Source organism: Cricetulus griseus, chromosome 4 (genome assembly GCF_003668045.3).
Source record: "Cricetulus griseus strain 17A/GY chromosome 4, alternate assembly CriGri-PICRH-1.0, whole genome shotgun sequence".
Classification (NCBI taxonomy): Eukaryota; Metazoa; Chordata; class Mammalia; order Rodentia; family Cricetidae; genus Cricetulus; species Cricetulus griseus.
Window position 1 is genome coordinate 89,913,407 of NC_048597.1, and position 25,831 is coordinate 89,939,237.

The window sequence follows — 25,831 nt, forward strand, 5'->3', positions numbered from 1 at the left end:
CCATTCAGTCCCCGCCACATTTGAGCCACTGGAATTCTGGGAAATGTAGTCCTGTATAGACACTTCCGCTATCGGGTCACATCCACACTGAGGCTGTCAGATCCACAGTAAGCGCCACAGTGGAGACAGTGCAAGGTGAGATGGCTCAGCCGGGAGACCCCAAAGAGTTCGGGAACTGGTCGAAGCCACCGCGGAGCCCTTAGACAGGCTCATGGCACATGCGCAGAATGGACGTGTTGCGATCCTTTTCTTGGTTTGGGTTGAGGTGGGACGGGGTCCCTGGGTGTTCTTCTGATGCGTTTAGGGCATCCGCAAAGTGTCCTGGTATGTAACGAGCTTGGGGCCGTGGAGGACGGGAGGGTGAGGATAAGAGGGGTTTCGGGGGGGGGGGTGTGAGGGTGGAGGTGGGTGAAGCGGAGGAGTTATTACTGATGCTGCAACCCTGTGTGGGAGGGGACCCTAGAGGATTAAATGGCGGAGCATCGGTAAATAAATCATTCTAGTCGGAGAGAGTAGGCTTGGAATATGAAGAACCAGTGGAATTCAACGGACAAGTCCTTCGGTGGAAGCGCTTTGTAGGTCTGTGTGCCAGTGAGTCTTGGGTGGCAGGTTACGTGTGACCTTTTTGTCAGCGAACCTCAACAACAATGATGTGTCGTTTGGGTGCCAGCAAATATGGCGTTGTTTGGGGGTTGATTTACAAGATTCGGTTGTGTCATGGATTTCATTAACTGGAATGCATATTGCTGTAAGGACATTAGAACCCTGTCTTCCTGAGAAACAGCAGAGGTTAAGAAATCTCTTGCCTTTTGTATTCCAGGAGAGACTCGTTGTAAAGGGTTCTCATCCGCGTACAATAAAATGTCTGCCTCTCCTTTGTTATCAATGATGACAAACCTGAACGGAAGTCCTCCATTTTTATTCTTGCCTCAGATGATTAAATGAACTACGCACCAGTCAATCCCAACAAAAGGGTTTTTAAACAAACTGGTTAAGTTTCCTTTTTTTCTTTCTCCCCTTTTTTAATTTGAATTAGAAACAAGATTATTTTACATTTCAATCCCAGTTCCCTCTCCCTCCCCTCCTCCCCTATCACCCTCCCCCAACTAAAACCCTACCTGTCTCATATGCCACTGTGAGAGCTCACACCCAGATGTGCTGCAGTCACCAAAGAACCTAGAACAATAGGGTCAGGGAGAACAAGGAACCACAGAAAGACAGGTTTCTGATCAAGCCGCAAATTTTTATTTTTCACAGGGACCTTATATAGGGGTGCCAATCGGGGAGCTTGGCAGGCAGGGAGAGGTTGTTTGAAGCCATATGCCTGATAACCAAACCAGAGGGGGTGTGGATATGCCCCTGTTAGATAGTGGGTTAGAAGGGGAAGGGTTGCTAGGTATCCCGACCATGAACTATATCTTTCCTTCTATAAGATACTTTATGAGCCTAGGTGTTATGTATCAGGGAGGAAAGGATTGAAGGCAGCTATTCTTTTCATCATAATGGGTTATGCTGGCAGCTTTCTTGGAAGTAGCCCAAGTCTCTTACAGGTCCAAGGTTGCTTTTGCCATGGCCCCTGACATCTCCCCCTTTTTTACTTTATTCAAAGGAGAAAGGAGGAGGCAGGGGCTCGATCCTCCTGTGGAAGAGTGGTGGGCATTGCGTCAAAAGGGCCTTTTGCCAAGCTAGGTTGGGTCGAGCAACCCTGGACCTCCCAGGATGTCTTTTTGGGAGGGGAGGTGTTATAGACATCAACCTCCCTGCAAATGAGCATGCCTCCGAGGGATCCAGGCTAGTTTACCTTTTATTATAAACGTCCCTTTGCTGTCTGTAAGCAGTCATTCTCCCTGAAATGAGCCAGGTGGCAGACATGCCTGGAAATGTTAGCACCAAGAAGAGGGCTTGTTGAAAGGGTAGGGTCCCCTAAGGCTGGATGGAGATGGAGGGGGGGTGATGAGTGAAATCATGACCGCCATCTGAGTGGCTCAATGATGATAATGGACCTGAATGGGCTTAGCAATGAGAGAATCTATCTGTTGTTTAATGAAGCCAGTTAAGCAATTAAATGCCCAGGGGCCAAAAGAAATTAACAACAAAAGCCCTATAAAAGGTCCTAAAATTGAGAGTTATCACCCAGGGGGAAGTAGAGAGCCAGTCTTGGTACCAGCTTTTGTTTTTGGCCCTCCCTAGTTTTCTTCTTTCCAATCCTTCTCTAACCTCTTTCATTGCATCCTTTACCAATCCTGTCTTATCTACATAGAAGCAACATTCTTCCTTCAGGGCAGCACAGAGACCAACTTGTTGAAGGAGAAGTAGATATAATCCCCTGCGGTTTTGAAGGACTACCTTACTTAGGGACCGTAGGGAGTCTGCAAGGTCAGTTATTCCTGCCTGTAGTTTCTGGACATCCCAGTCAATAGTGGTACTGAGTTCATCATAGCGTTTGGAGGATAGAGCAAGGGATGATATGCCTGTTCCTGCTCCAGCAGCTCCTAGCCCAAGCAAGACAGCCACAGTTAGTGCAGAGATGGGTTCCCTGCGAGTGAGGAGAGGGGCAGAGGTGGGAGTTAGGGGAGGGAAAAATTCCTCTGAGGGGTAGTAGGAGAGCCGTGGGACTAGCTGGACAAGAGTACACATCTCGCCCTGTTGGAACAAAGGGTTATAAATGCAGGGGGGTGAGGCCATCGGAACAGACCCACCAGGCATTGCTAGGAGGAATCAGCAGGGACAGGGTAAGGTTGCAGAGGTGAGAATGAATTAAGGGAATTGAAAATGGGAGGTGCCACCCAGGGACCGGAACCCATGAGCTGGCTAAGGGTGATCTTGGAGGTGGGGTTTTCAGGAGGAGGAGAGGGGTGGTTATTTTATCTCAGCATGCCAGTTTTCCTCTTCTCCACGCATATCTCCAAACGGTCCAGCAGCCATCTTGTTTTATTGTTTTCCTGTAAGAAAGCACAAACATTTCCTCCACCCTTTTTTTGCTGTTTGGTGTATAGGTTGTTTTTATTATTTTTATTTATTTATTATATTTGGAACTCCTATGTAAGGAAAACATTATTAAATAGTCATATGTTTAGAAATTTAAATATCTATCAATTGTCATGTGTATATATTTTAATTTGTCTAATTTTGTAATATGAGTAACATTCATTTGCCATGGATGATTAGGAAGTAGACCTCTAGGGTTCATTCCTAAATTAGGTACAGATAAACATTGTGGGTACACCTTATTGTTTGGCAGTTTTGACAAGCAGTCTCTTTAGTTAAACCAAATTGTTTTCTTAGAGATTTTGTTATTTTAATGATGAAAGTTATGAGACTGTAGAGTTCTCTCTATCTATTAACAAATCGATGGATTTTATTAATCAATCTCTTGACTCGTTCCCTGTAGCCAGTAGGCAGGGAAAAACAATTTTATGTGGCCCATGAAACATGGCAATTTTTATAAGTGAATAGCATTTTGAATTTAACATTTTTAACATGATCATTATAATTTTTATGTATAGAATTGTCTCTATTATTTAAAGAGCCTTAAAAACATGATTATTAACAAATTAATTAAACATGATTATTAAAACAAATTAAATGAATCATTTTATTAGATGCTGAAAGACCATTGCAATAGCTCGTAACTTGATGACCTGAGCTGTGGTTAGAGCAGTCTGTTCTGTATATTTTTTTTTTACCATTTATAATATAAGCTGTTCTTATATTAGAAGAACAGTAAAAATTGACATAGTATTTTATGAGATTATTTCTTACTATTTTGGGGGGGAGAATATATTAGTATAAACTGTAACAGCCTATGAGCTGCAATTGATTATCAATGTTCCCCGAAAATTTAGCAAAAACAAATGCCCAATGAATCGTTATTTAGAAATAACTAATCAACTTGTTACTTGACATAAGTAACATAATTTTTTTTATCTTTAAGCCTTAAATTCTTTAGAATTTAGCATATGTCCCAAACAATTTTTGAAAATTTACTTAAAGGTTTTTTAGCAGCCTTTTCTAATCCATCCTGTTAAACTTTTCACTAGCTGACATTAAAAATTGAGGATTTTTGTATCCTCTCCTCTGCCAAATTTCATAGAAATATCCACACAGATTCCCCTTTGCTCCTAAGTCAACGAGGCTGATTGGATGTTCTTATTAACTATATTTAAAGCAATTTAGGTGGCTTTTTAAGTATATCCAAAGCAATCATATCCAAGGCAATTTAAGCAGTTTCTTTTGTCAGCATTCATGCACTCACAATCACATACCATGCATTCAGGTGTGGCTACACCGTACACACAGAACATGCACACATTTTCCATCATTCCTTTTGCCTAGGTTATAGCCAGTGTATTGAAATGAAAAATCCCTAATTGAAATCTCTTGTAACAAAGCAATTATAGCCAATTCTTGAATTGTGAGCATCCAAAATTTGAACAGATCCAAATTTTTCTATGCTGTCTTTCTTTTTCCATAAGGTCTTAAAACAGTTTTAATTGGTTGTATTAATAGTATTTTTTATACATTTGACCAGGCGTCAGTGAGACAGAGAAGGGAATAGCTCCCAAAGGCTGCAAGTGTTTTGATTTTGGCCCTGGCCTTTCTTGCCCTCTGTCCTCTGGGCTTGGGCTGACCTATTATAAATGATCTGTGGCTGCCTGCTGTGGCTGTAAATTTTCTTATCTCCTGTGAGAGCAATTTGGCTAAATCCTTTAAGCCTCCTAGCTCTCCACCATTAGCTATTGCCTCTCTACATTTTCAGTTAAAAATGAGGGGGGGTGCGTAAATTAATTTGTGGGGTTAGATGGTGTAGTTAGTACCCCAGATACATATACATATGAATTTTATCAGGTACTATTTGGAGCCCTCTTTGAGTTAGGCTGGAAGTTAAATCTCGAAGGCACCTGGAAAGCTGCTCCTGCTGGGCAGCAGCCAAAGAATGTAAACAGAAGGCATATATATATACATATACATATACATATACACATACACATATATACATATATACATATATACATATACATATACATATACATATACATATACATATATATATATAGAGAGAGAGAGAGAGAGAGAGAGAGAGAGAGAGAGAGAGAGAAACAAATTTTGGGGTTAAGGTGGGGCTGTTGGCCATGCCCTGAAGGCAAAACCTTCCACTAGTAGGGAGGCATAGGGCCCTGGAAATTAACCTGGGGAACACTAGAGGCAAAGTGAGGCTTATCCTCAGGGTGTAGGGGAATGGTGAAAAAGCAGTTTCTAAGATCTTGGGGACCAGGGTCGGTCCCGTAGGAAGTTTCCCAGATGTTGTGAGGGTAGGGGTAGGCCCTGAGCTTTAGTTTTAGATCTGCTTTCATTAGCCCAATATCTGCCTCTTTGGCAATGTGGGCATATAGTAGAGGGAAGCGGCCACTTCACACCTGTAATTGTAGGAGTTCTGAGAGCAGGGCATTCTCTAAAGAAGTGACCAGGTTGTTTGCAATTAAAGCAAGTTAAATGCCCCGTGCCATTAAAGGCCATATGTTTAACAGACAGGTTTTAGAAGACCTGTCTGTTAAACAGGTCTTCTTTTGGTTGCAGTGAGCAAAGTCCCTGCAACTCTCCATAAACTCAATTTTACACACGACAAAGTCTCCTCCTGAGAGGGAAGCACATGCTAGCCTTTGCCAGTCATTAGGGAGTAACCATTTGTCACTATAACTCTGGGAGAGTAAGGGTGGATGGGACAGTGGGTACATAGTTGGAAGGACAAGTTGAACGGGAAGCCACTTTGGATGGGGATCGGGAATTTTCCTTTAGGGTCTTTCTCCTTCCTTGATCAGATTTTGGATATCAGGGTAGTCATTACAGACCCTGAGGATGTCAATAATGAGATTCCAATAGGAGAAAATGGAAACAGGGACCTTTTCTGGCCCAAAAGTCTCATAGTAATCTTTTAAACAGTCATCCACTCTCTTCCATCTATTTACATCAATGGTTCCCTCTTGGGGAAACCAAGGGCAGAGATTCCCTATATAATCTAAAAATTCCTTTAAATCTTTATCTTAACCCTTGTTCTTCGTGTCCTGAGAGTCTCCTTGAGGCCTATAGTAAACAAATCGTGTTTACTGAATGTCTGCCCCATAATGTACCTCTTCATCGCCTCAATCCTTAAACATCGGGTCTGTCTCATGGGCAGATGATCCATGGAGATCTCACGCAAGCTGTTGCAGGACCTCCTCTGCGTGGGCGAGGCTGCGGTCGCTTAGGAAAAAGGTCGAGAATCGACTGTGGAGACAAGGGGTCCTGGGTCCTAAGAGGGTGGAGCCCCACATTTGGGCACCAGAAATGCCCCGACCTGAGGGGCACTGCGAGAGCTCATACCCAGATGTGCAGCAGTCACCAAAGAACCTAGAACAATAGGGTCAGGGAGAACAAGGAACCACAGCAAGACAGATCAAGCCGCAAATTTTTATTTTTCACAGGGACCTTATATAGGGGTGCCAATCGGGGAACTTGGCAGGCAGGGAGAAGTTGTTTGAAGCCGTATGCCTGATAACCAAATGGGGGGGGGGGGAGAATGCCCCGTGCGTGAGTCCTTGAGAGTGCAGGAAGTTACCAAGGTCACAGGGTGCAGGTGTTAGATAGTGGGTTAGAAGGGGAAGGGTTGCTAGGTAACCCGACCACGAAATGGATCTTTCCTTCTATAAGATACTTTATGAGCCCAGGTGTTATGTATCAGGGAGGAAAGGATTGAAGGCAGCTATTCTTTAATCATAATGGGTTATGCTGGCAGCTTTCTTGGAAGTAGCCCAAGTCTCTTACAGGTCCAAGGTTGCTTTTGCCATGGCCCCCAACACACATACTCTTTCTTCTCCCAGGGAGGGTGAGGGCTTCCATAGGGGGTCTTCAGAGTTGTCATATCCTTTGGGATAGGGCCTAGGGCCACCCCCGTGTGTCTTGGCTCAAGGAGTATCCCTCTGTGTGGAATGGGATCCCAAAGTCCATTCCTATGCTAGGGATAAGTACTGATCTATTACAAGGGGCCCCATAGGTTTGCAAGGTCTCCTCACTGACACCCACGTTCATGGGGTCTGAATCAGTCCCATGCTGGTTTCCTACATATCATTCTGGGGACCAAAAGCTCTCCCTTGTTCAGGTCAGCTGTTTCTGTGGTTTTCACCAGCCTTGTCTGGACCCCTTTGCTCATCACTCGTCCTTCTATGCAACTGGATTCCAGTTCAGTTCAGTGATTAGTTGTGGGTGTCTGCTACTACTTCCACCAGCTGCTGGATGAAAGCTATAGGATGGCATATAAGTCAGTCATCAATCTCATTATCAGGAGAGGGCATTTAAGGTAGCCTCTCCTCTGTTGCCTAGATTGTTAGTTGGTGTCATCTTTATAGTTCTCCAGACATTTCCCTAGTGCCTGATTTCTCTTTAAACCTATAATATCTCCCTCTATTATAGTATCTCTTATCTTGCTCTCTTCTTTTCCTCCCCCAACTCAACCTCCTGCCCCATCATGTCCTCCTCAGCCCTCCTCTTCTCCCCTTCTCATTCTCCTAGTTCCCTCTCCCCTCCCCCTGCCATGCTCCCAATTTGCTCAGGAGATCCTTTCCCTTTCCCCACTCTAGGGGACCATGTATGTCTCTCTTGGGGTCCTCCTTGTTTACTAGCTTCTCTGGCAGTGTGTATTGTAGTGATCCTTTACACTGACTAAAATCCACATATCAATGAGTGCATACCATGTTTGTCTTTTTGTGACTGGGTTTCCTCACTCAGGATGGTTTCTTCTAGTTCCATCCATTTGCCTGCAAATTTCAAAATTCCATTGCTTTTCTCTGCTGAGTAGTACTCCATTGTGTAAATGTGTCACATTTTCTCTATCCATTCTTCAGTTAAGGGGTATCTAGGATGCTTCCAGGTTCTGACGATTACAAATAATGCTGCTATGAACATCTTTGAACAGATGTACTTGTTGTATGAATATGCTTCTTTGGGGTATATGCCTAAGAGTGGAATTGCTGGATCTTGTGGTAAGCTGATTCCCATTTTCCTGAGAAGTTGCCATACTGACTTCCAAAGTTGGCACTCCCACCAGCAGTGGAGGAGTGTTCCCGTTTCTCCACATCCTCTCCAGCATAAACTGCCATTGGTGTTATTGATTTTGGCCATTCTGACAGGAGGAAGATGGTATCTCAGAGTTGTTTTGATTTGCATTTCCCTGATGGCTAAGGATGTTGAACACTTCATGTGTCTTTCAGCCATTTTAGATTCCTCTATTGAGAATTGTCTGTTTAGTTCTGTACCCCAATTTTTAATTGGATTGCCTGGTGTTTTGGAGACTAGCTTCTTGAGTTCTTTGTATACATTGGAAATCAGCCCTCTGTCAGATGTGGGGTTGGTGAATGAATATCTTTGCCCAGTGTGTGGGCTGTCGTTTTGTCTTGCTGACTGTGTCCTTTGCCTTACAGAAGCTTCTCAGTTTCAGGAGGCCCCATTTATCAATTGTTGATTGCAATGTCTGTGCTACTGGTGTAATATTCCTGAAGCAATCCCCTGTACCAATTAATTCAAGGGTATTTCCCACTTTGTCTTAAATAGGTTCAGTGTGGCTGGATTTATGTTGAGGTCTTTGATCCATTTGGACTTAAGTTTTGTGCATGGCAATAGACATGGATCTATCTGCAGTCTTCTATATGCAAGCACCATTTGTTGAAGATGCTTTCTTTATTCCATCGTATGAATTTTGCTTCTTTGTCAAAAATCAGGTGTTCATAGGTGTGTGGGTTAACATCAGGGTTTTCAACTCTATTCCATTTGTCTACCTGGCTGTTTTTGTGTCAATACCAAGCTGTTTTCAGGACTATAGCTCTGTAATAGAGCTTGAAGTCAAGGATGGTGATGCCTCCAGAAGTTCCTTTATTGTACAGGGTTGTTTTGGCTATCCTGGATCTTTGTTTCTCCATATACAGTTGAGAATTGTTCTTTCAAGGTCTGTGAAAAATTGTGCTGTGATTTTGATGGGGATAGCATTGAATCTGTAGATTGCTTTTGGCAAGATTGCATTTTTACTATGTTGATCCTACCTATCCAAGAACATGGAAGATCCTTCCATTTTCTGGTATCTTCTTTAATTTCTTTCTCTAGAGACTCAAAATTCTTAAGGTACAGGACTTTCACTTTTTTGGTTAGCATTACCCCAAGGTACTTTATGTTGTTTGTGGCAATTGTAAAGGTTGATGATTCTCTGATTTCTTTCTCCATGAATGTATTATCTGTATATATTAGGGCTACTGATTTTTTTTAGTTAATCTTGTATCCTGCCACTTTGCTGAATGTGTTTATCAGCTCTAGGAGTTCCCTGGTAGAGTTTTTCGGGTCACTTATGTAGACTATCATATCATCTGCAAATAGTGAAAGTTTGACTTCTTCCTTTTTGATTTGTATCCCCTTCATCTCCTTTTGTTGTTTTATTGCTCTAGGTAGAACTTCAAGGACAATATTGAAGAGGTATGGAGAGATAGCCTTGTCTTGTCCCCAATTTTAAAGGAATTGCATTGAGTTTTTCCTCCATCTAATTTGATGTTGGCTGTCAGCTTGCTGTATATTGCTTTTATTATATTAAGGTATGTTCCTGTTATCCCTGATATCTCCAAGACCTTTATCATGAAGGGGTGTTGAATTTTGTCAAAGGCTTTTTCACATCTAGTGAGATGATCATGTGTTTATTTTCCCTCAGTCTGTTTATATGGTGGATTACATTGATGGAAATTTCATGTTGAACTATCCTTGCATCCCTGGGATGAAGCCTACTTGATCATGGTGGATGATTTCTCTGATGTGTTCTTGGATTCAATTTGCCAGTATTTTATTGAGTATCTTTGCATCAATGTTCATGAGGGATATTGGTCTGTAGTTCTCTTTCTTAGTTGTATCTTTGTGTGGCTTGGGTATCAAGGTTAGTGAAGCCTCGTAAAAAGAGTTTGGTAATGACCCTTTTGCTTCTATTGTGTGGATACTTTGAGGAGAATTGTTATTAGCTGTTCCTTGAATTTCTGGTAGAATTCTGCACTGAAGCCATCTGGCCTTGGGCTTTTTTTGGTTGGGAGACTTTTGATGACTGCTTGTATTTCATTAAGTGTTATAGGTCTATTTAAGTTGCTTATCTGTTCTTGATTTAATTTAGTTAAGTGAAATCTATCCAGAAAATTGTCCATTTCCTTTAGATTTTTGAATTTTGAGGAATACAGGTTTTCTTTCTTTCCTTTTTTTTTTTAACGTTTGACACATTTTAATATGATCATTGGTCCTTACAATGAAAGTCCTGACTACATTTTCATCACTTTTTTTTCTGTAGTAATGTCCATATTTTTCTGTGTCATTTTTTAAAATTTTTTTTAGTTCAAATTAGGAACAAGCTTACTTCACATGTGGAATACAGGTTTTCAAAGTATGACCTGATGATTCTCTGGATTTCCTCTGTGTCTGTTGTTATGTCCCCCTTTTCATTCCTGATTTTCTTAATTTGCATGTTCACTCTCTGCTGTTTGGTAAGTTTGGATAAAGGTCTGTCTATCTTATTGATTTTCTCGAAGAACCAACTCTTCATTATATTGATTCTTTGTATTGTTCTCCTAGTTTCCACTTTATTGATTTCAGCCCTCAATTTGATTATTTCCTGGCATCTACTCCTCTGGGGTGTATTGGCTTCTTTGTGTTCTAGAGGTTTCAGTTGTACTGTTGATTCTCTAGTGTGATTATTCTCTTGTTTCTTCATGTGGGCACTTAGGGCTATGAACTTTCCTCTTAGCACTGCTTTCAAAGTGTCCCATAGGTTTGGGTATGTTGTGTTCACATTCTCATTGAATCCTAGGAAATCTTTAATTCCTTTTTTTATTTTGTCCTCGACCCAGGAATTGTGCAAATGGGCATTATTTAATTTCCAAGAGTTTGTAGGTTTTCTGCAATTTGTGTTGTTGTTGAATTCTAACTTTAAAGCATGGTGGTCTGATAAGATACAGGGGGATATTTTAACTTTTTGCATCTATTGAGGTTTGCTATGTCACCAAGTATGTAGTCAATTTTAGAGAAGGTTCTATGTGGCACTGAGAAGAAGGTATATTCTTTTGTATTTGGATGGAATGTTCTATAGATGTCTGTTAAACACAATTGTGCCATAACTTCTATTAGTTCCTTTGTTTCTTTGTTAAGTGTCTGTCTGGTGTTCTTGTCCAGTGGTGAAAGTGGGGTGTTGAAATTTCCCACTATAAGTGTGTGAGGTTTTATGTGGGATTTGAGTTTTAGTAAAGTTTCTTTGACAAACGTGGATGCCTTTGTATTTGGGGCATAAATGTTCAGAATTGAGACTTCATCCTGATGGATTTCTCCTGTGATGAGTAGGAAATGGCCTCCTTCATCTCTTTTGATTGATTTTAGTTTAAAGTCCAATTTGTTGGCTATTAGGATTGCTAGCCCTGTTTGTTTCTTGGGTCCATTTGATTGGAAAAATCTTTTCCCAACCCTTAATTTTTAGGTACCACCTGTCTTTGAAGTTGAGGTGTATTTCTTGTATGCAGCAGAAGGATTGAATCTGTCTTCTTATCCATTCTGCTAACTTCTGTCTTTTTTAGGCGAGTTAAAACCATTAATATTGAGTGATATCAATGACCATTGATTGTTCATTCCTGTTTTGGATTTGGTGGTGGTGGTGGTGAAATTATGTGTGGGATTCTATCCCTTTTTCCTTTTGGCTGTTGGTAAAGTGCGATTATCTATTACCTGTATTTTTCTGGTTTTAGTTAACTTCCTTGGGTTGCAGTTTTCCTTCCAGAACTTTCTATAGGGCTGGATTGGTGGATATGTATTGTTTGAATTTGGTTTTGTCATGGAATATCTTGTTTCCTCCATCTACATTGATTGAAAGCTTTGCTGTGTATAGTAGTCTGGGCTGGCATCTGTGGTCTCTTAGTGTTGGTAGAATATCTATCCAGGACCTTCTGGCTTTCAGAGTTTCCATGGAAAAGTCAGGTGTAATTCTGATAGGTTTGCCTTTATATGTTACTTGACCTTTGTCCTTTGCTGCTCTTAATATTTTCTCTTTATTCTGTATGTTTGGGTGTTTGATTATTATGTGGTGAGGAGACTTTTTTTTTTGTACAGTCTATTTGGTGTTCTGTAGGCTTCTTGTACTTTCATTGGCATGTCTGTCTTTAGGTTGGGAAAGTTTTCTTCTATGATTTTGTTGAATATATTTTCTGCGCCTTTGAGTTGGAATTCTTCACCTTCTTCTATACCTACTATTCTTAGGTTTTGTCTTTTCACGGTATCCCATATTTCCTGGATATTTTGTGTTAGGGATTTGTTGGACTTAAGGTTTTCTTTGGTTGATGAGTCTATTTCTCCTAGTGTATCTTAAACTCCTGAGATTCTCTCTTCCATCTCTTGTATTCTGTTGGTTATGCTTGCATCTGTAGTTCCTGATCATTTACCCAGCTTTTCTATTTCCAGCATTCCCTCAGATTTCGCTTTCTTTATTGTCTCTATTTCAGTTTTTAGGTCTTCAACTGTTTCCTTGAAAGATTTGTTGATATCTTGTATTTTTTGGTTTGTTTTTTCTTCCATTTCTTTAAGGGATTTTCTCATATCCTCTTTGAGGCCCTCTATCATTTTTTTTAAGATTTTATTTATTTATTATGCACACAGTCTTCTGACTGCATGCCATCAGAGGGCACCAGATCTCATTAAAAGTGGTTGTGAGCCACCATGTGGGAACTGAACTCAGGACCTCTGGAAGAGCAGTCAGTGCTCTTAACCGCTGAGCCATCTCTCCAGCCCCCTCTATCATTTTTCATGAAGATGATTTTAAGGTCATTCTCTTCTGCTTCATCTGCATTATGATGTTCACATCTTGCTGGTGTAAGGTCCCTCGTCTCCGGTGGTGTCATATTGGTTTTTCTGATGTTGAATGTGCTTTTATATTGTCTTCTTCCCATCCTTTCTTCCGGTGGCTGTACCAGGAGTTTCTTCCTCTCCTGGTGGGTATGGGACGAAGGTTCCCTTCTGGTGTCCTGGAGGAGGGCAGCGGGACCCAGACCGGAAACAGTCCCTAGCCTACCTGGTCTGGTGGATTTGTTAAATTTGTTTTTTTCCCTCAGTTTTCTGGATCTTGTGGCATACACAAATTCTCCCTAAGTAGAGAAGTACTATTTGCTCTCCACCACATACTTTAATCTCACTTGTCATACCTTAAAAGAAAATCTGAGCCCAGTGTGCTAATGCACACCTTTAATCCCAGCATTTGGGAGGTAGAGGCAGGCCAACCTCTGAGTTTGAGGCCAGCCTGTTCTATAGAGCAAGTTCCAGGATAGCCAGGCAAACAGAGAAAGAAAGAAAAAAGTTTTGTTTTGGAAAGAAAAAAGGAAGGAAGGAAGGAAGGAAGGAAGGAAGGAAGGAAGGAAGGAAGGAAAAAAATCTAGCTGGGCATGGTGGCCCAACCTCTAGTTCCAATTCAGGGTTATCCTCAGCTAAATATCCAATTTGAAGTCAACATAGGCTACTTCAGACTCTGTATTGAAAAAGAAAAAAAATCAATTAAAATAATAGAAAGTTCCCAGGACTGTATTAGCTTTAAGCCTCCCCTTCTATAGGTTTGTTCACCACTGTCTGGGTCATCCCTAATCATGTCCACCTCTGCCTCTGATGGCCTTTGATGCCTGTGATTTTCTCATAGCGTTATTCAACAAGCTGCCTCTTTTGAGGCAGATATGTGAAGATTTCTCCTTTTTTATTTTAAATCCTAGTAGATTTACTCATTTAAAAAAGTATGTGTATGTTAGTGTTTGCCCTCATGTATTGAAGAGGGCATTACATGCCCTGGAACTGGAATTACAGGTGGTTATAACCACCATGTGGGTGCTGGGATTCCAACCCAGGTTCTCTGCAAGAGTAGGCAGTGCTCGAAATCCCTGAGCCATTGCTTCAGCCCCAGATAGATGGAGATTTCAGTCATAGTCTTCTCAGTATTAAGACACAAAGACAACTTAGAAGTTTCTTTCTCTAATCTTGCTCAGTCTAACTTGCGTCCTGATCTTTTACTCACATTGAATCTTCTTAGCTAGAGTATTGGCTTCTTGCCTATAGAAACTGATATACAGGCTTTATTGTAACCTGCTTTGGTACTGGTAGTTTCAGAGATAGTCTGTCATCATGCCTAAACCATCTGAGCACTCCCTGCAGCTATAGGTTGCAAGTCTTGAACATATTACATTTGGCAAAATTATTATATAAGGTAGAATTTTTTTAATTCCCCAAGTTTTTGGTTAGGAGTTGTTTTGTTTTCATCTTAGCATTTCCTTCTTAGGAAGAAAAGATTATCCATAGGTGACCCATAAGTCTTTAGCTCTGACTTCACATCTAGTTAAATGTAAGTGACCTGGTCCACAACAATGAAGAAACAAAATTGTAAGTACTTGTGTGCATTAGAATGTAATTTTTTGTAGTTTGTTATACTTACTTTAAGTGCTGTTCATGCTAGGTTTGTTTACTTGACCTGATGGGGTGACTTGCTTTAGTCTGAATTTTTGAGTAGAGCCAGAGTATTTTTTTCCTTTACAATTTATTTTTATTTATGTGTATATGTCTGTACAAGTGTCTATTGTACTGGAGGGGGAAGCTGGAGTTAGAGGCAATTAAGAACTACCCAATGTGGATACTAAGAATTAAACTTGGGTCCTTTGGAAGAGAAGCAATAGCTTTAACCAATGAGCTATCTCTGCAGCCCAGAGCCAGGGTTCTTAAGGATGGAGTGTGGTACAGACCTGGCCCAGATGTGGCCAGGAACAAGACATGCCAGGATGTCATACTCCATCCTCTTTCATACCCACTGTTTGTGACATCTTGTCTGAAGCTTTAAATTATCTGAGTTTCCAGCAAGGGAAAAACCAAGATTTACACCTGCAAACTAGTGACATTAACTAAAATAACATATCTGCTATCTCCATAGGTTACTGCCCTCAGGCATAATACAGTTCCTGTGAGACAAACAGAAGGAGGAATCAAGAATGAGAATGTGTCCTTAGGTTTCAGACTTTTGACCAGAGATTACTTTTTGGAATCAGGACCGAGAGAAGTCACAGTTCTGAGTTTCTTGAGCATAGGAGAAGATGACTGAGTCAAAGGTGAGTTATTTGTTTATATCCATGGCAGTTTTTTTTTCTCTATAGATGTAATGAGGCATACATGAATCTACATACAACAGGAAAAGTCTAACATCTAGACTGTAAATAAATTTGAATCATAATAAGAGAAAATACAAAACTGTTTAATAGCTACTTAAATGGGTTATCTAGTGAACAAAGTCTTAAATAGCAACCCTGTAATACCTACATATATTTCCCAGGACTGTTTCCTATAGAATTCCTTGATGTATGCTTAGAATGTGAATTTAAAGAACTTGGATCATCGTTTTATAGAAGCTAAGAAAGGAAATTATAGTTTTAGGAAGAAGAACTAAGTCATCTATCAGGCTGGTCATTATAGACCTTCACCTGATACTCATAGTCTGTCAATCAAATTTCTTCTGGGTTTTTTTGTTTGTTACAGGTTTGCATGTTAACAGCCCTGGCTGTCCTAGAACTTGCTTGACAGATCAAGCTGGCCTAGATCTCACAGAGATCTGCCTGCCTCTGATTCCCAAATGCTATCATTAAAGGCATGTACCACTACTGCTAGGCTTTTTTGGGAGGAGGGAGGGGATCAGTTTTATAGACCTGGAGTATTGAGTGGAACCTGCACAAGGGCTGGGAATGGAGAAGTACTGAGTCCTTAATCAGACTGAAGACAAGTATCCTAGGGAGATCTTGATGAGCCCCCAAGGAAGACCTCAAAGAAACCGGGAATAAAGCATCTGGGCTAGGAATGCAAGAAGGCATAAGACCATGACCTTAAGATGGATACAGTTGATATAATCCCACCATCTGGGATTCAGAAACCAGGAAGATCAGGAGTTCCTGAATTTCATGACTTGAATGAGTTTTAGCAGTTGCTTTAACAGGAAACAATTGTTCAACCCAGTAAAGAGCCAGGAGCTTCCAAGTTCTGTATGAACACTTTTCCCCTAGCACGAATTTATGACTCCAAATTGTTGCCAGCAAGTTGGAGTTGATTTGAATGTCTTCAGGCTGAGATAGTATCAATGAGATCAGAATACCCACAGAAGTTAGTGCTAGATGGCTATCCGAACTCAAAGTGTAAGAACAGATATTATTATGCAATTATGCTAATAAGACTTCTTCCCTTGAGTTCTTAATCTGATCTGGATCATTTGTTTAGTATGGATTTATCTGTCTGTTTTTGCTTTGTTTTGTTTGAGAGAGGATCTTATTTTAACCAAGGGCCATTACCATTATCCTTAGTAAAAGGACACCCCTTGTGCTTTCATATAGCCTTAACTGTAGTATAATTCTGTTTTGAGAGCATATTTGAAAGGCAAGATCAGCCAGGTGGTGGTGGTGGTGCATGTCTTTAATCCCAGAACTTGGGAGGCAAGGGCAGCAGATCTCTGTGAGTTTCAGGCCAGCCTGGTCTATATAGTGAGTTATAAAACAGCCAAGACTACATAAAAAGACCCTGTCTCAAAAAAAAAAAAAAACAAAAAACAAAGTCTACCTCCTATTACAGATTCTTAAGTGACAACTTCACAAAATCTTAATACATTTGATATGTGTGTGTGTGTGTGTGTGTGTGTGTGTGTGTGTGTGTGTGTATGAGCACACATTTTATTTTGTTTATTGTTGTTGTTGTGATGCTAGTGATAGGCTTTGGCACGTTAGACAAGCATTCTGCCACTGAACTCCATCCCTACATAACTTATTAGTATTTTTCATTAATCCAAATACAAAGTTGTGTACCTTTGGTATTGCAACTTTAAGGCAAAAGATGTCCTATTTGGTCTCTATCCTTGGGGCTTTCTCTAGATCTTTTCCTTTCTTCTGTATCCTCTGGCCCATTGGTACTAGCATTTTAAACATTTACCTAAATTCAGTAAAAGTTGGCCTCTGCTTACTCCAGGCTTTAGCTTTCACAGTAAGAGCCCAATTGTCCCTGTCATCATTCTCCCACACCCGTGTTATACTCCTATACTCTTTCATAGCTTTCTTGGAATGTCACTCTCTCTGCCTTCTTTGTTTGCATTCTCTCTGAAGATTGCCAAACCCCAGTGTCTCATACCTAGTGCTTGCAACCTGTTTTGTCCCACCCTCATATATACTCGTTTATACTCACAATGCTTTATTTGCTAGTCATCTGAAAAACTAAAGACTCTCTGACATGACTTTTTTCTACTCAGCATTGTATTGTTCAATTCCTATAGAAACATTAGTCATTAAACATTTGCATTTTAGATGATACCAAAAGAGCTGCTTACAAGTTCTGACATGAAAGAAGAATGAGTCCGTGTATTCATATAGCTTCATTTTGTCAGTGGCTTAGGGGTATGCCTGATGTTTAGTAGGCAGAAGCCTGGCATGCTGGAGATCATTCCTATGACTCATTCCTGCTTAGCTGAAAACTGTTCTCAAATACCAGTGAAATCTTTTTTAAGAACTACTTTACTTATAAAGACACCCTTTTTCAATTTCTCATTAAATGGACTTGTATGTAGATGTGTGAATTCATAATAGCAATGGATTTTTGTGTGGGGGAGGGCAATCTGTTTTGTTCTTAATGTTTTGAGAATGGGTCTCACTATGTACCCCTGGCTGGCCTAGAATCTGATGTATAGACCACCACTGCCAGCCAGGGACAGTACTGTTATGTACTGGGGTCCCCTACCCCAGCCTTCCTAGTACCTGGGATTACAAATGTAAAACACCATACCTAGCTCACAATTACACAAATTTTAATAACATTTTGTTTTTTCAAAGTATAATGTAATATTAGTATATCATAGTGTTTATTCATCTCTGTGTGAGTAATGGTCCCAACACTCAGTGTATAAGAAGAAACATTTCTCTTATAGTTTATGTGGTTTATCAGATACTTTCCTCTTTGATTCTGGAACAGTCTTGAATAATACATAAATCCAAATGTTCAGAAGGGCTGAGGTCATTCCAAGGTGAGATGATCTAATTTATACACCCTCATAGGAATGTTTGAGCGTTGGTTTCTTGCTGTATATGGCTTTCTGTAAGGTTCCTTTACAGTGTTACCACCAGATTTTCCCAGGGAGAGAACAAACTTTCAAGAAGGGAGTTAAATTCTCTTATAACCTAATCTGTGAAATAGCAGCCTATCACTTCATCCATTAATGTCCTGTAGTCAGAGAGGTCAGCTCACACTTTAAAGAGTATACATAACACCCATGGTGGGAGTCAGAGATCACAAAGGCTGTCTGCTACAAATAGAGAAGCAAGCCTGTATTCTGCAAGGCCTCCATGATCATCACTTCACATCAAACAGAGATTGTGCTTTTCAGATATCATTTGAGGATGTGGTTGTAGACTTCTCATGGGAGGAGTGGCAGCTGCTTAACCCTACTCAAAAGAGCTTGTACAGAGATGTGGTGTTGGAGAACTGCAGCAGCCTTGTCTTCTTGGGTGAGAATTTCCACTGTAATTTAGTGTGCACACAGTAACCATTCCTCTAATGTGTTTACTGATTTAGATATACATTTCACATTTCTTCATTTCTATACCATTCCTATATATGTTGATTTTTTTCAATCACTTGGTTTATGTCACAGTCTTTAAGGATTTTTTTTAAAGATTTATTTATTTTATGTGCATGTGTGTTTTGCCTGACCATACATGTTTGATGCCCACAGATGTCAGAAGATGTGGGTTGGATCCCCTGGAACTGGAGTTACAAATAGTTGTGAAACACACCATGTGGGTGCTGGAAACTGAACCTAGGCAAATGCTCTTAACTGCTGAGCTATTACTCCAGCTCCTGCATTTCATGGTCTTAATAATCAAAAAGTTCTTTGTGTTTGAGTCTCTTAGTTTAAGCACTTGGGCTTAAATTCTCTACTTCTAATTGACAGGTTACCAAACCATCAAACCTGATGTAGCTTTCAAGCTGGACCAACAAGAGGCATCTCTAATAAATGAAGGAATCCTGAATCAAAACTTTTTAGGTGAGAAATAACAAGCATTATTAGAAAGAGTGAAAATTAGGTCTCAAAACAGATGAGTACATTTGAAGTATTGTTCATAAGTTGTATTTAAAGTTCCTAAGTCTTGAGACAACTGTAGTGGCAAAGGCCCCAGGGTAGAAAATATCTTTGTAATTAAATATTTGAGGATATTATAGTTATAATAATTTGAGAGTAAAAGATAATAAAGGCCTGGAAATCAATGATAAAACTTTGAATTTATCAGCATTTTTAAAGACTATTAGATGTTAATTTTGAAGTCAGAATTACAAACTGGACTGGAAGTAGTACTCTATTTTGGGAAAAGTAGGTAGATTTAAGGATCCTATATGCCAATATGTGGCAGAAGCAAAGTGCAGAAATTTACGTGCCCACACAATAGCAGCAACAGTCTAATTTAGTCAAACCAGTTTAAATTTATTTTCAATTTTTTATATAGATTCTCAGTTTATAGCCCTGGGTGGCTGGCTATAAACTTAAGCAATTCTCAGCCATTATAAGACTTGCTGGTTTGCTAGGAATGTCTTGTAACGGAGGTCATGTAAAGATTCTGAAGCATCTAAAGGAAAAGCAACTCAATAAATCTCAGATAATAATCACTGAGATTTACAAAAGATTACTTCAAAGCCTAGGTGGCCATCACTCTAGAGTAAATGCCAGGTACTGTGGCTCTTCTAAATGTGCTACCACATTAAAATTTCACTTTCATGTTTTAGTATCCACACAAATGCCTGGAGTTCTAGTATTTAGGAGACTGTGTCGGGGATTTTGAGTTCGAGGCCTGTGTGGGCTACATAGTAAAACTGTTTCCAAAAAATAAAAAGAAATTAGCCTAATTAGTATACATTATTTGTGGGCTTACCTTCTCCCCAGGATAGTAGGCTGTATTTCAGAAGCTTTATTTGTAAATATAATCATTGCAGAAATTATACCATGTGGTTCCTTTTTTTTTTTTTTTTTCCTTTTTAGAAATCTGGCTAGACACTTCTGAAGTACGTTCACAAAATAAACAAGACAAGCTTAAAAGAAAGGAGAGAGGCAATGGAAATGATGTTTCAGAGAAAACATCTCAGTCAAACATGAACTCTGTTCGTTTAGAAATGATAATGCATAAATGTGGCAAATGTGAGAAAAGTCTAAAACATCCTTTTGATGTTAAAAGTAATGATGGAAGAAAAAAAATCAAGGCCAGTAAGAAATTATTGTTTTATCTAAAATCTGACAGACCCTGTGGTAAAGTAAAATACCATGGTTATAAGAAATGTACAAAAACTAGCAGTAAAGAATCACGTCGATTTAAAAATCATTTAACAAAGTCAGGAGTCTATTTATGTTTGGAATGTGGTAAAGTTTTTAACCAGAAATCACAGATTACTAGTCACCAGAAAAAGCATATAAAAAAGAAGCCCTATCAGTACATTCGATGTGGGGAAAGTTTTGCACAAAAGTCACTGCTCACTATTCACCAAAAGACTCACTCAGTAGAAAAACCATATGGTTGCAATCAGTGTCATAGGGTTTTCCGTAGTAAGTCAATGTACATTCAGCATCAGAAAATTCATACTGGAGAGAAGCCCAATACCAGTAGTATGGGTGGAAAAGCCTTCAGCAAGAAGCCACAGCAAACAGGACATGAGGCAACTCATAAAATAAACAAACCTTATGTTTGCAGTGATTGTGGGAAAGCTTTCTCTCAGAAATTGAAACTTATCATTCACCAAAGAAAACATACAGGAGAAAAACCCCATAAATGTAGTGATTGTGGAAAAACTTTCTTTTGGCATTCACACCTTATTATTCATCAGAGATCACATACAGGGAAAAAACCTTATGAATGTAGTGAATGTAAGAAAACCTTCGATGAGAACTCACTTCTCATTAGACATCAAAGGATTCACAGAGGAGAGAAACTATATGCATGCAGGAAATGTGATGAGACCTTCATCAGAAAGGCACAACTTATTGAACATAAGATGACCCATAAAAGAGAGAAGAAATATCAATGTTGTGATTGTGAAGAAACCTTTTTCAAGAAGTCAGAGCTAGTAAGACATCAAAAAAGTCACTTAAAAGAGAAACCTTTTAGGTGTGATGAGTGTGGAAAACGATTCTTTGGAAAGTCACAGCTCCTAACACATCAAAGAACTCACACTGGGGAGAAACCCTATAAATGCAATGAGTGTGGAAAGGCCTTCTCCCAGAAGTCAAGTGTGATATCACACCGGAGGACACATACAGGTGAGAAACCCTACAAATGCACTGAATGTGAGAAAACTTTCAGTGAGAAATCAAGCCTCATTCATCATCAGAGAACCCACACTGGAGAAAAGCCTTTTGAATGTAATGACTGTGGGAAAGCATTTGCATGGAAGACACAACTCCTTCGACATCAGAGAATTCACACAGGGGAGAAACCCTTTGAATGCAATGAATGTGGGAAAGCATTTGTTCAAAAAGTGCAGCTCATTAAGCATCAGAAAAATCATACAGGTGAGAAGACCTATAAATGCAGTGATTGTGGAAAAGCTTTCTTTGAGAAGACACAGCTTATGGTTCATCAGAGAATCCATACAGGAGAGAGGCCCTATAATTGTGGTGAATGTGGTAAATCTTTCACTAGAAAATCACATCTTCTGAGGCATCAAGCCATTCACACAAGAGATAAGTAAAGTAATGTGGGTGCAGTCAGTGTGGTACTGCATTTATCAGGAAGTTACAGCTTATCATACATCAAAGAAATCATATGTAATATAGAACTCACCTAAGTGTAAGGAACTTGGATAGATGCTATCAGATGTTCCCCTAACACTTCTTGAGAATACATAAAAGAGTCTCCTATCAAGACCATCAAGAAAAAATTGTAGGAGTTAGAAGAAAGAATTCAGAAAAGAGACTGTAGAGGTAGATAATATGAAAAGTAGTTTTCCCAGAAGACACAACTTATTGCACCTTGGATAAGTAGTCAGGATAACAATATTTTCAGTACTTCTAGAGATAGTGCTAGAGCCTTCAGTCAGAAGTCACAGGAGAAAGCTACTGTATAAAGTGAGCCAAAGATTTCATCAGAAAGGACAACCCATTGACTACTAAAAAATCCTAAAAAAAGGATAATCTGAATGAGTTCAAATTGCCGATTCAAAGAGTGTAATTAGTGTGATCCTACTCAACTGATTTTGTGAGGAAGTCGTGTTCATTGTACATGAATTACTACAAAAATCTGTTTGAAACAGCAAGTGTGTTTGTAAAGACATTTGCTTTCTGCTGTGGAGGAATACTGGACCAGATAAACTCTCCTGTCTCAAACAGATAGAAAATGTATATATGTGAAATATTTTTACTTTAATGTTTTTAATTGCCCTCTAGAAATTGTCTATATTTGTGGAGATACAGTATGGCATTTCAATACACATATATAATATGTAATTATCAGATCATGGGAATTGGTTTAATATGTATTTTTCATAATTTATCATTTCTCCGTTAGGAATATTCAAAATCCTCTCTATTAGATTTGTGTTGTCATTGAGACAGGGTCTCACTATGTATCCTTTCTGGCTTAGAGCTCTGTATGTAGTCCAGACTGGCTTTGTACTGCCTCTACTTCCTGAGTGCTGTGATTAAAATCATGTACCACCATGCCTAGCTTTCATTACCTATTTTTAAATACTTGGGCAGTGGTGATGCAACCCTTTAGTCCCAGCGCTCGGGAGGCAGAGGCAGGTAGATCTCTATGAGTTCGAGACCAGCCTGGTCTACAAAGCTAGTTCCAGGACAGCCAGAGTTACACAGAGAAACCATCTGGGAAAAAAAATGAGCTGGCATTCAAAGAAGCAAGAAAGTGCTAGGCATAGTTAGTGTCACATGCCTTTATTTAGTCCCAACTCTTGGGATACAGAGGCTGGAGAAGCTCTGTGAGTTTGAGGCCAGCCTGGTCTAAAACTTTTAAAGAACATGTATATATATATACATATATATATAACTTTTTAAAGGTTCAAATGGGACTAATAGGGATCAAAACATTACTGAAATGACTTTTTTTAACACTTGGTAGCCGGGCGTTGGTGGCGCACGCCTTTAATCCCAGCACTTGGGAGGCAGAGGCAGGTGGACCTCTGTGAGTTTGAGGCCAGCCTGGTCTTCAGAGCAAGTGCCAGGATAGGCTCCAAAGCTACACAGAGAAACCCTGTCTTAAACCCCCCCCAAAAAAAAAACAAAAAAAACCAACAACAACAACAACAAAAACTTGGTAGAACTGAGCTGTGTAAATATTGAAAATAAACCAGTAAAGTTGATGAGTAAAAACAATTATTCCAATGATGTACAAAAAAGACAAAACAAAGCAAAAAATTCATTTGAAGGCTGGTATATAAACTAGTTGATGTAGCATTTACCTGGCATAAGTGAGACACTGGTTCAATTGCCTGTACTGCAAAATGAGAGAAAAAAGTGTTGGCAACCAGAGAATTTCAGCCCTTTGTCAGGTGGGACAAGAGGATAGTGACTGTGTCTCAAAAACTTAAGTTACTTAACAAGAGCTGAAAGTGTTCCAAGTATGGGCCATTTTAAAACAACTAAAAGTAATGAGATAATACACAGAAAAGAGTGGCAGCATGTTAGCTGGCCAGAGATATACAAGTTAGAAGACAAAAGGCGCATTATCAATGAAAACACATCAAAGGAAGTCCTGGGGCCAGGCATTTATGGCACATGCCTTTAATCCCAGCACTCAGGAGGCAGAGGCAGGTGAATCTCTGTTCCTGGTCTACAGAGCAAGTTCCAGGACAGGTTCCAAAACAACACAGAGAAACACTGTCTCAAAAAAAAACAAAAAACAAACAACAAAAAAAAAAAAAGCTGGGCGTTGGTGGCGCACACCTTTAATCCCAGCACTTGGGAGGCAGAGGCAGGAGGATCTCTGTAAGTTCGAGGCCAGCCTGGTCTCCAGAGCGAGTACCAGGTTAGGCTCCAAAGCTACACAGAGAAACCCTGTCTCGAAAAACCAAAAAAAAAAAAAACAAAAAAAAACAAAAAAAACAAAAAAACAAAAAAAAATCAAAAAACAAACAAAAACAAAAAAAGAATTCCTGGGGCTACAGGAAGTATAGAGGCTCTGTGGGCAAATATAAACATAGTTTAAGATTTTTTTAAAAAAATAAATTGAGTTTAGGACCAAAGCACTTGTAACATATTTTAAGCTTCTAGGCTCTTAGAAGTTCAATATAGCACTTAAATGATAATAGTTTAACTATGACTGCATCACCTGAGTCAGTAACCTGTTTGTGAACTCTGGTGAGCAGCATGTGGAGCAACTGAAGAACAGGAAATGTGTGTGGTACTGGTTCTGTGCTGATTGCTCTTTACCTCTGTATAGCAACTCAGAATCAGTCTTCCAGAGGCAAGTTTCCTGGAACTTTTTTCTATGTTTGAACCTTGGGCACCATTAAGAAGTGAGATCTTCGGGTGGTGGTGGCTCACGCCTTTAATCCCAGCACTGGGAGGCAAAGGCAGAGGCAGAGGATCTCTGTGAGTTCGAGACCAGCCTGGTCTACAAGAGCTAGTTCCAGGACAGGCTCCAAAGCCACAGAGAAGTCCTGTCTTGAAAAACCCAAAACAAAAAAAAAAACAAAAAAAAACAAAAAAAAAACAAAAAAAAAAACAAAATCTGCAAAAAAAAAAAAAAAAAAAAAAAAAAAAAAAAAGAAGTGCTGTCCCATTTGTGTTTCTCTGTTTGGCCTTGGTTTTGATGCTTCTGTGTAGCTGGCAGCCTCTCTTATGTGGCCAAAACTCTCTTGCTTACAGCTAGCAATATGTCTTCTTGCTTTTCAGATTTAAGGATGACAATTCCCCTGAGTGCTTGTCCATCACTGGTTGTTTTAATTCTGAACATGTATCTGTAAATAAACCTTTTACTAAATGCTCTTTTTTTTTAAAGAATTTATTATAGATACAGTATTCTGCCTGCATGCCAGAAGAGAGCACCAGATCTTATAGATGGTTGTGAGCCACCACGTGGTTGCTGGGAATTGAACTCAGGACCTCTGGAGGAACAACCAGTGCTCTTAACCTCTGAGCCATCTCTTCAACCCCAACTAAATGTTCTTTTAAATAATTTAAAGTTTTAAAAATATGTTTGAGTTTTTGACTGTGTGTGTGTGTGTGTGTGTGTGTGTGTGTGTGTGTGTATTTGTGTATTTGTGTGTGTGTGTGTGTGTATGTATTTGTGCACCAACTGCATGCTGGTGCCTGTGGAGGGTATAAGAGGGCATCAGATTCCCCTGGAATGGGAGTTGCAGATTGTTGTGTTGTGTTCACCATGTGGATGTTTTAAATCAAATGTGGACCCACTGCAAGAGCTACAAGTGCTGTATACTGTCAAACCATCTCTTTGGTCTCTATTAAATGTTATTAAAGTTGATATTTTGACTGTGTCATTTGTTTTCTCTTGTTAAATGAGCATTTACTAGTCATGAGCATCTGTTACTAATACATGTTTTCATAGAAAGAATTTTGATTGACATTTGTGAAAAATCACACCAAATACTTTATTTCCTCTTTGTTTTAATAATACAGTAGAAATAACAAGTGCCCGAGTTTTGTGATTTGGACATATGTAAATGGCCCTGGAATCTGTTTCCACATGGAAGTTATACCTAAACCTCTGCAGTAACTGAAACCAAAAAGTTTAACAAGCCTTGTGCT

At 39.7% G+C, this 25,831-nt stretch overlaps 1 protein-coding gene and 1 long non-coding RNA gene across 3 annotated transcripts in view; one reads left to right on the forward strand and one right to left on the reverse strand.

Moving 5' to 3' along the window:
• On the forward strand, positions 1–22,768 carry Znf605 (zinc finger protein 605). Of its 2 annotated transcripts, XM_027415859.2 has the most exons (5): positions 1–135; positions 14,984–15,158; positions 18,455–18,575; positions 19,022–19,114; positions 20,102–22,768. In XM_027415859.2, the coding sequence occupies exons 2-5, from the start codon at positions 15,144–15,146 to the stop codon at positions 21,799–21,801; spliced, it is 1,929 nt and encodes a 642-aa protein (XP_027271660.1). In that variant the 5' UTR covers positions 1–135; positions 14,984–15,143; the 3' UTR covers positions 21,802–22,768. The 2 variants fall into 2 exon arrangements, with proteins under 2 accessions (XP_027271660.1, XP_027271661.1); XM_027415860.2 differs by lacking the exon at positions 18,455–18,575.
• Positions 1,223–25,831, reverse strand: part of LOC103162148 — a 28,798-nt gene continuing 4,189 nt past the window's right edge. Inside the window, exon 3 of the long non-coding RNA XR_003485350.2 lies at positions 1,223–2,942. This is a non-coding gene — a long non-coding RNA (uncharacterized LOC103162148). The remainder of the gene's footprint in view (positions 2,943–25,831) is intronic.